Source organism: Pseudomyrmex gracilis, unplaced genomic scaffold, assembly GCF_002006095.1.
Source record: "Pseudomyrmex gracilis isolate BER0280 unplaced genomic scaffold, ASM200609v1 scaffold_51, whole genome shotgun sequence".
Lineage (NCBI taxonomy): Eukaryota > Metazoa > Arthropoda > Insecta > Hymenoptera > Formicidae > Pseudomyrmex > Pseudomyrmex gracilis.
The window spans coordinates 867,664-878,777 of record NW_018020635.1 but is presented as its reverse complement, the minus strand read 5'-3'; the positions used below and the strand labels follow the sequence as shown (position 1 = coordinate 878,777).

The window sequence follows — 11,114 nt, the reverse complement described above, 5'->3', positions numbered from 1 at the left end:
AATTTAATAATTCGATTTGTTTGACTCATATTTGTTGCATTCAAATAACATAATTTTATACCAAACAACAATTTTGTTGAATGATACTTTGTATTGTTACGTTATACTAAATCATAATATGAAGAAAATAATATAAGTGCTTGAAATAATTTATCTCAACGAAATAATGTTTCATTAGGTTTTTTTCTTCATTAAATAAACCATTATTTAATGAAAAAATCAATTTTTAACATAAATGTAACAGACTATATTTGATTTAAATATAGCATTATTTGAGACACAGTGTTAAAATTTGGTTGCATTGTAAAAATGTACTTTAAATCATATTTAATAGTAATAAGAAAGATAAACATTTTTACTCATTGCAGGTACATTGCACTACAATATTTTTAATAAAATAATATTTTGAAGAAATAATAAATGAATAGTGTAAGATAGCGTGAGAATAAGTAGATAAAAATAATCATTTTAGTAAGGAACAAGTAGTCTTGCGGACTGAGTGCAGGTGCTGAGAATACGACGGAGGCGTCTCGAGTTCGAATCCCGCTATCATCTTAAAATTTTTTCAGATCCGGTCCCTTTTAATGGAATTTATAAGTTGATTGGCGAGCTGAACCGCGGACTTCCAAAAATTAATTCAAGTGAAATCTCTTAGCTGTGTAAAAGCGCGAGTCGCGAAAAATTCTTTTATTGAATTTTTAGATGTTTTTAACTTAATAAACTATTTTGTTTTGTCTTACGCTTAACGTAAACACTATGCAAACTTTCAGAAACGCTTTATACAAACGCCTTTCAAACGCTGCAGTGTTGCAATTTCCGCCCTATGAATTCTCTACTGACCGTTTCAAAACTTTCAACGAATTTCCGCAAAACGCTCATACAAACGTCAAATAAACGCTTATAAAACTTCTCATTTTCGTCAAGGCATCTAATAGATGTCTAATGGATGTCTGGATGGATGGATGTCTGTGTGGGTAGAAGTTGAAATTAGATTAGAAAATGGGTTTTATACTGAATAAATTATACTGATGTGTAAATAAATAAACTTACATTCGTCATTAACATCTACATTGTCGTTTGTAAATAAAACATTGTTACTATCCTTATATATATTTTTGTTTATGAAACATTCATGTAAGGGTGCTGTGTCTAATATTGCAATATATGCATTGCAATGTTTGCATGTAAAACCATCTGCTTCAATAATTAAGTAATAAAATTATTATTTAATCATTAATAAAATTGATATTTTTTAATTGCATGCTGAAATATAAATATATTGCAGAATTGTAAAAGATTAATATTTTAAGGACATCAAGTAAGATTAATATTTTAAGGACATCAATTTTAAGGACACGAGATCTATTAAAACACGAGAGAATAGTTATGTCAATACTTATTATTACATTTTTATAACAAATAATAAAATAATTTAAAAAATATATATCATATACTTTCCATGATTAATACTGTTCCGAATATAATTTGAAAGCACAGCAGAAAACGGTCTACAAAAATAGCATTCCATAGAAAAATAAACGGAAAAAAGTTGGTATCCATGGAGTAACACAGTTGAACCAGAGAGAAACCTGAGAGCGGCCATCCTTATGTAATTTTTTACGACGGTTTCAGCCGCTGGTTTTAGCCGTATTTCCACAAAAGTGGAACTCAAAGGCCGGTCTACATTAAACGCAAGTAGCAGATCTCGTGGAATTGACCAATTGCAGAGTCAAATCAGCCAATCGACCAACGTGATTGATCAGTTCCACGAGACTTGCGACTTGAGTTTCATAGAGAACGGCCTTTGAGTTCCACTTTTGTGGAAATACGGCTAAAACCAGCGGCTGAAACCGTCGTAAAAAATTACAATAGGATGGCCGCTCTCAGGTTTCTCTCTGCTATCACCTTTCACTTTCACTTTCTTTCAACTGACTCTCAAACTCTATCTTCGTTGCTCTCGGCCTGCCGCGGCCACCAATCAACTCACTGCTAGAAAAGAAGAGAACTACTCCACGATTATTTCTGTTTCTTTTAACAAAGACTTCAGCTTTTCTTACACGAATGTTCCGTCTATTATATAAGTCTATGGAAACAGTAGGCTTCTTCTTCTTCGCACTTATGGCTCCGTGCCCCTTTAACTGTTTAGGCACCGGCCAGTCTTTGCTTTATATATGGAAACAGTAGGCCCTGATCCCACCACAAACTTTGGTTACGTTCAGAAAACTCAACGGTTGAAAGGTCATCACTTATGATAGGACTATTCTACAAAATCTACTACGGATCCAGAAGTATGATCCGATCAGAAGTGATTATCTATCAACCGGTGTGCAACTGTTGAGTTGTCTAAACGCAACCATTGATAGACAGAAAAAGAGTTACTATTCAAGGTATGTTGTTTCTCTCAACGTTGAAAACATCTTTTCAGCCTAACGCGCAGTCTATATATTATACGTCTATGATTAGTATAAGCTCTATGCAATAGATTATAATAATATTAACCTGCTTCGAATGGCGTATGGACTAACTTGAATAGGTCCTTTGAACCATATGTGCACCAAACCAATAATATTAACTTGTCGTGTGGACTAATCTTTAGGGTCCAAGAGCCATACTTGCACCCACTGAACTCTATATACACTGGAATGCGCATCGAAGAAAATTCATGGCACAAATTGATCAGCGCCATTTTTGTTTGGTTTGGTATTTGAGCAAATCAGAAGCGCGTTTCACGCGCGGTCCCGCTACAATGTAAATGACGGAGATGAAAAATTAACAAAATAGAAAAAGTTTCTTCAGGAGTTTGTAGTAAGAAAATTACGTAAAATTAATAAACAAATTAATAAATAAATATGTATAAAAGGACTTTTGCTCGTTAATACGATATAAGTATACTATAAATTTGTTCATTAATACAATGTAAAAACCTACCGTTTTTACATACAATTCAATACAATTTTATTTCAATTATAAAAAAATGTAATAAATATAAATAATCAAAAAATATTTGGAAATGGGCCGATATGAAGTCAAATACAGGATATTGGTGTATGAACAAACTTCTTTATTTATATATGTAATAGTGTGATAATTTATAAATGTAAATAGTGTGTTTTATTAAACATTTTATACATTTAAGAAAATAGCAAGTCGCGATAGTTCCTTTCGTTTTCCAATGTTTGTATTTGCTTCCGAAACTTTTTTTCCGTAATGATACATTTTAATTCTTATATAGCACAAAGATATTGTCTTTATTAGACTATGTAAATGATTTTCTTCTTCTGACGTATCAAACATATGATTGTGAAGTTCAACAAACAAATTTTTTGCGATTAGATTGGCGAATACCGCATTCACGATGATGTGATTTAATCCTGGCGTATCGATAGGCAACTCATAAGTAGCTCTTCGAAACATCTTTTCAGTCACAGTACAGATCGCTATAACGTCTGGGAGAAGGGAATATGAGACCACCATTCGATTTTTGCAAAATTAACTTAAGCCTGTTGTCGTTGGGATTACCACTACAGAGAACAGAACAACAAGACATACATTGTACTCGCTTAAACACCATTCGCACGACGTAACCAGCAATTAGCGCGACTGTATTTTCAGTGAATTCGGATAACGGAGAATAATTTAGAGGCATTCCCAAATCTAACTCCATCAATTCGTTGTCAACTCCGTCTTGTTCGTCATTAATATTCGATGGCAGAGCGTCCAAATTATCTGATCGAGCTGTTCCATTGTCAGTAAAGTTGTCATCAATGGCGTAGGCGCGAGAAAGCGCACATGTTAAAGAATCGCATTGGGCTACGGTGTCTCGATACCGAGTGATAGACTTTCGAGTCGCAAAAAGGATTGTAGTTTTCTCCATGGCAGTTACGTTGCCATTTGAAGCCTTTATCTTGTGTCTCACTAGCAAACGTTTATAAGCCGAATATAAGTGACGTGGTGTAGGATTAACACACCATCGTCCTCTAGCTCGGATTGCGTTAAAAAATAACTCCAGATGATCTTGCGACATTTTATACGTAAGAAGATACTTCAAGTGGGTTTCGTGACTTCCTACTAATTGATCAAATATACAAACTATACTTTCACAGGACAAAACAACTCCAATGAAACCAGTTTTTCTTGAACTGTCGACCAAACGAGTCCCGTTTTTCCACCGAAGCGACAAAATGTATTGAATTGTCTCGTGCAAAAAAGGCCGCCAGCTGCTTTCATTTTTCGTCGATAGTGGAGCCTTAAAACCGCGTCCTAGCGGATTTCTAGAGTTCATGATATCGAACCATCGATCAATTCTTCGAATAAAGTCAGTGGTTGAAGCGCTGGCTTCAAAACCAGCCACTTTAATGTCACGGCAGAAGTCTATTGCATCAGCGACACTAGAACTAAGTGTCTGAGCAGCGAGATTTACTTTCATTGGCGATTTTTTCCATTGTATGTGGGCTTTTCTTATTTTATTGCCCGCCCGCAATCCTTCTGCTTCTTGGATTTCATGCAGCATTTCTATATATTTCCATAAAATAACATTTCCGTTATTATCAATAATTACTCCTAAATCACTCCATGCATTTCTCACAAGTTTCAAAACATGACAAGGATCCAACAGGCAGTGCATTAAAATCATATTTGGATCGTCAAAAGGTTGCAAGCTCGGTTTAAAAGAATTCATTTTCAAATTAGCTCCCAAACGCTCAGCCATATTTAAATGAACAGCAGAACCATCAAAAGTTAAGGAAGGGATTTGCACACCAACTTTACGCATACGTCGAATGCAGTCTTTAGTTAATATTGTTAGTTGATCCGCATTCATACCATCATGCAAAAAATAGCCGAGAGGAACCTTCCAAGATGCATCGAGAGCTACAGCCATAAAAACAAGTGCTTGAGTGGCAGCGTGACATTCTTCTGTATCGTTGTTACGCACGGTACACAAGCCATGAAACTTACTGCCATCCCATTCAACCTGTTTTTTGATATGCATATCGTCAAGCATCAAGGAGCAGTATAAAGTTTTTCCGATTGATAAACATTCATCTACTTTCATTTTAAGAGCCGAAAAAGATTCATCAGTAAAACCAGGATCGCCTCTAACTTCATTATACCAACTACGCAACGTACTTGGATGAGGTAAACTAAGGCCAAATTCTTCACGGACAAAAGCATATGCTCGAGGAGAATAAAAGTGTAACGTTAAAGCAAAAGCACGCAAAGTAGAAGAATATTTTTTAGTGACTCTCTTCCCACCAGCCGCATGCATTTGTACACACCTTTCATAGAGTTGTAGGGGAGATCCACCAAATATTTGTTTAAGATGGTCAACGACTTCCGGTTTAGCAATCATCTTTTCCTTCATAATCTTTAACAAAGATTTTCACTGCGACACTTTTATCGTCGCTTGTCGATACTTCTTCATTGTGGAACGAGCTATTTTTCCGACCATAATTTTCTGAGAGCGCGTAAAGTCTAATTTTCGTCGCAAGCATCGTGGACTTCTTACATAACAGTGATCATGGCGTGCATTTCGTGTTGTAGTGGTTGGCGTAGATGATCCTTGCAGTAATTCTTCCTGACGAGGTGAAGAAATATCATGTGTATTGCAAGACTGCAGCTGAAATAGTTTTTCCACATCAGCTATCTTTTCCTCTAATGTCTGGACTTTTTTTTCCAGTGTCAAGCATCTGGTGCACGCATTCTGCAAACAGAAATAAATCGTGATAATCGTAATAGTTACAAGCAATAATTAAGACACAAAAAAAATTTGACAATAATCGATTAGTTTAGATAAATTGAACGTTTCGAAAAACCATTCTGAAATTTAAATGCACCATTTGTAATTTTAGAGACATTCTGCAAAAGATGTCACATCTTATAATATTAAGACTATCCACTAATAAAAATTATGAATTATATACACAAGTTAGTTTTTGTAACAGACACATCAAAAAAATTATTCAATGTGCATTTTTTCATTTTGTATTTTACTTACCTTTTTGTTTTCTTCTTCTTGCACTGTAGCCATTACTTTTTTACCTTCCAGTTCATTCATCTTCACTTTTGGAAGAATGTAATGCAATCGATGAGATTCAGGTGTTTCAGAACTGAATTTAGGTTGCCTGTTCCGTCGTTTTGGAGCATTAGGCTCGCACTGTAATACATTAAAATGCTACTGTAATAGCTTGTAAATTGCATAATTTAAAACTCGTCAAATCCAAACAGACTGACATTTACACTATCTGATATCTGCCTATCTCATGTACTATAAGATGTTGAGTTTTTTTATAATTAGACAGTTTTATAATTAGACAGAACAATAAGTAGATTCTAAAAACCTTGGTTCTTAGTTTAGAATCATACTTATACATAGAATGATGTATGGACTAGCTGTATCCAGTCCTCTGAGCCAATTTTGCACTTATCATAAAAACCTTAGTGCTATTATATATAACTTACCAAAAAGACTGAAGGACATGCTGAAATTTTCAACATACGGCTACTTGTTGTAACAAGATAATCGCTCTTAAGGAAATGTTTGGAACATAAAACAGATTGTTTTGTCTTTTTAAAGCTTTCTGGCTTACAATTATGCATTTCCAAAAACGCATATATTTTATCAATCCATTGTTGAGTTCGATTCGGGTCTTTCACTAGAAATCTACATAAAAGATATGTAAATATTTAAACAATTAAAAATAAAACGTATGTAAAAATGTAAGCAGTAAAAAATATTATTTCTATCTACAACATCCTGACCTAACAATTTTCATCCTACATTGTTAATACATGCACCTGATATATTTCACACTAAAATCCTTACCTATGAAATGAAATCCCCTTTTCACTTCGCTGCCCACACCCGGGCACGCAACACCTCATGTCGCTAATATTACAGATGTTTTCATTCAAGAGCCAAAACAGCAAAGAAGAAAAAACAGATGTTTTCACATATACAACCGTAACACGTTTCTACGCGTGCTAGGAGAATGCTTCTGATTCATTGTAGCGGGACGCGGAACGCACTTTTGATTTGCTAAAATACCAGGCCAAACAAAAATGGCGCTGATCAATTTGTGCCACGTCTCGCTATGCTTGTTAGGCGAAGATGCGCATTCCAGTGTATATAGAGTTCAGTGCTTGCACCACCATTAATATTAATCTCTCAATTGTGCATCAAATTTATATAAATATATAAAAAAATAAAATTAATTATTACTTCTTTATTTAAATCACATTATGTATCAAACTTGTGACAAAAAATAAAAATATTTTTTTCTTCAATAAGAAAGTACTTTGAAAATTTAAATAATTTGAAAATTTGTTTTTGCAGAAGTTTTAAAAGAAACGCACATGAAACGAAAGATGAACAGATGTTTTATACAATTAAAATACAGTTGGCACATGCCCGGGAACGCATCTATCGAGAGAAAGAAAAGAAAAAAAGAAAAGATCAAGATACAGAAGGAGAACAATGATTCCCTCCTGTAACAATCCGCTCTCCAGAGATTTTTTGATGTTAAAATTAGGTTTTCATGATCACAGTGATTGTTATGTATATGAACTAATTATCTTTTGATAAAAATCATTACATAAAAAAAAGGTAGCAAATAGGCGTTTCAATATGAAATACATATATGTTACAGTAGAAGCATTTACTAAAGTTATTTTATTTATTTTTACTTAGTAAAACATACATGTAAAATATAGAAATTTTATTTTTTTCAGCGAACAATGTCGTATTAGCTTCAGAGCACGTAATTTCTTTTTTATCAATTTTTGACGTGTCGACATTTACAGATATATTTTATCACATCCAACTAATTAATTTTAATCTTAATGTATGAAAATAGGTGAACCATACAACTAATTACTAAACTTATTAAATATTACTTATTAAATATTCGCGGCGAAATTCTACACTAGATGGTGCCGCGGACATAGGTACGATCGTAGTACGTACTCAGTTGATAGCAGTACGTATGAGAATGTACTGAGATGATCACAATATACGGACTGCGACTTACTCAGTACGTACTCAGAATATATCCGTGCTGTTAGGGGACTTAAAAGTATCTATTAAAATTCTTATGTCATTATCACTTAAGTAACTAAATATTCGTTCAATACACCCAAGTGGTAGCTCAGGAAAGTTACAGAACAAATAAAAAATTTTAGTGCCTTGTTCGAGCAACTCTTTCTTTTTCATACTTTTTCTGAACTGATTTTTTATCATGCTAGAGTATATTGGAAATTTTGTTTTATACTCGTCTGATCGTAAAACCTGCACTACATTTTCATTTCTCATATATATTGCTAATCGATTTGTATCTTTTATCAAGATATCGTAAAATGATATGTTAGTATTACTAATTTTCTCATTCTTCATGATAGCTACTTCTTTTTCACACATATCCTGTAAATCTCTTATTTCATAATTGCTGCATATTGATACTAATCGTTCACTTACGGATAAATTTGCAGCTTTTATCTTAACTATATGCTGTGTAAGAAACTCAGCAATTTTTTTAAAATAAATGCCACAAGAAAAGTCATAAGAAGCGTTATATGGTAAAGCATTAATGTTAGCACCTCTGTCTAACAACATCGCAACAACTTCTACATTTCCTTTTTTAACAGCAAGGCACAGTGGTGTAACACCTGGTGTAAAAGAAGAGATATATGTTGTTAACATAAAACTCCATGTTTTAAAAGATGTTCATCAATCTGTAAATATCTTTTCTCAGCTGCAATTTAAAGTTATACCTGACTTATCACTGGCATTAACGTTAGCACCATGATTTAAAAGTAATTCAGCAATTTTTATTCTCTTATTTTCAATCGCATAGTGAAGCGGAGTTCGGCCATTCCGAGTTTCAGCATTAATGTTAGCACCTCTGTCCAAAAGCATCTGAACACCACTTACATGTCTTTTTCGAACAGCGAGACACAGTAATGCATCACCTGAAAAGAAAGAGATGTATGGAGAATTACCTCTCCAAGTAAACTCCATGTTGTAAAAGATGTTCATCAATTTGTAAATATCTTTTCTCAGGTGCAATATAAAGTTATACCTGACTTATCACTGGCATTAACGTTAGCACCATGATTTAAAAGTAATTCAGCAATTTTTATTTCCTTATTTTCAATCGCATAGTGAAGCGGAGTTTGGCCATTCCGAGTTTCAGCATTAACGTTAGCACCTCTGTCCAACAGCATCTTAACACCATCTACATGTCCTCGATGAACAGCAAGATACAGTGGTGTAAAACCTGGTGTAAAAGAATAGATTTTTATGTAGAATTACTAAAAAGTCCATGTTTTAAAATGTTCATCAATCTGTAAATATCTTTTCTCAGCTGCAATTTAAAGTTATACCTGACACATCACTGGCATTAACGTTAGCACCATGATTTAAAAGTAATTCAGCAATTTTTATTTCCTTATTTTCAATCGCATAGTGAAGCGGAGTTCTGCCACTCAGAGTTTTAGCATTAACGTTAGCACCTCTGTCCAACAGAATCTTAACACCATCTACATGTCCTCGTTGAACAGCAATACACAGTGGTGTAACACCTGGTGTAAAAAAATAGATATATATGTAGAATTACTAAAAAGTCCATGTTTTAAATATGTTCATTAATCTGTAAATATCTTTTCTCAGCTGCAATATAAAATTATACCTGACTTAGAACTGGCATTGACGTTGGCTCCATGATTTAATAGTAATTTAGCAATTTTTATTTCCTTTTTTTCCATTATATCATGAAGCAGAGTTGTGCCGAACCTCTGCTTTTGATGATTAACGTTAGCACCTCTGTCCAACAGCATCTTAGCACCATGTACATGTTGTTGGTAGACAGCAAGACACAGTGGTGTTAAACCTGGTGTAAATGTAGATATATATGTAAAAGTAACATAAACTCCATGGTATAAAAAATGTCCAAAAATTTATATATAATTTTTTCAGGTGCAATATAAAGGTGTACCTAAACTGTCTCTGGCATTAACGTTAGCTCCATAATTTAAAAGTAATTCAGCAAGATCTATATCCTCATTTTCAATTGCATTGTGAAGCGGAGTTCTGCCAAACTGAACTTCAGTATTAATTTTAGCACTTCTGTCTAGAAGCATCTTAACAATTTCTATATCACCATTTATAACAACAAAATGAAGTGGAGTATCATGATCGTCATTATCAGATTTGTCAATGTTGCTGTTAACTTTCGAACCGTTTGTTAAAGTTGTTTAATAACTTCTGTATGCTTATTCTCAATAGCATCACAAAGTAAATCATATCCTTCTGACCATTCTTGTGAATAAGATAGTCCAAGATAAGTAAGTTACTCCCTTGCTCTTTCTAGGTTTCCTTCACGAACTGCACATATTAACCTGTCGCTTGTACCAATATAGTCCATGGTAAAAATAGTGCTCAGTTTGCATCTGTTTTTTTTTTAAATCTCTCTTCTATGTTGTTTCTCTGTTTAAGGTTTAGTTTTGGTTTTCCTATAATTATTTATATGTATAAGTCGCAATTGTTAGTTCGCATAAAATCTAGGTAGCAGGAATGAAAGCTTTTTAGCTATCATCATAGAAATTGTTGTTTTATTTAATAAGAATATTCACAGTCTTCTTGTAACAAGGCTTTATTAAACATTTAACGGCGCGACACGATTAAATATAAAACGGCAGAGACACACAAGAAAGATGATTCTCACACGGCAACGGTCGGAACGGAATAAAGAAGACAAAAAACTGAGAGATGTTCTACTGTTTTAACGCATTTCTTTTTATAAATAAACAAAATGTTGCATGGTAACAAGTTATCAGAGAATAACTTTAGATCAGAGAGAAACCTGAGAGCNGCCATCCTATTGTAATTTTTTACGACGGTTTCAGCCGCTGGTTTTAGCCGTATTTCCACAAAAGTGGAACTCAAAGGCCGTTCTCTATGGGTGTGTTTAGCCGAAGCTAGCGCTACGTAGCGCTACGTAGCGGCTTCATGTAGCAGTTGCAATTGCTGCGTTACTTCTGCTGGACAGTATTGCTTACGCGCAGCGCTTTTTGTAAGCGCAAATATGTTTGTATACAAATCGCCGTTGTATTCTTCGGTT

At 34.0% G+C, this 11,114-nt stretch overlaps 1 protein-coding gene across 1 annotated transcript; it reads right to left on the bottom strand.

The window, feature by feature from the left end:
- Positions 1–7,686: 7,686 nt before the first annotated feature.
- Positions 7,687–10,238, bottom strand: LOC109853637 (ankyrin-3-like). The gene is made up of 6 exons (XM_020425942.1): positions 9,990–10,238; positions 9,684–9,884; positions 9,379–9,576; positions 9,075–9,272; positions 8,767–8,964; positions 7,687–8,661 (listed from the first exon to the last, which is right to left on the bottom strand). The coding sequence occupies exons 1-6, from the start codon at positions 10,132–10,134 to the stop codon at positions 8,039–8,041; spliced, it is 1,563 nt and encodes a 520-aa protein (XP_020281531.1). The 5' UTR covers positions 10,135–10,238; the 3' UTR covers positions 7,687–8,038.
- Positions 10,239–11,114: the final 876 nt, after the last annotated feature.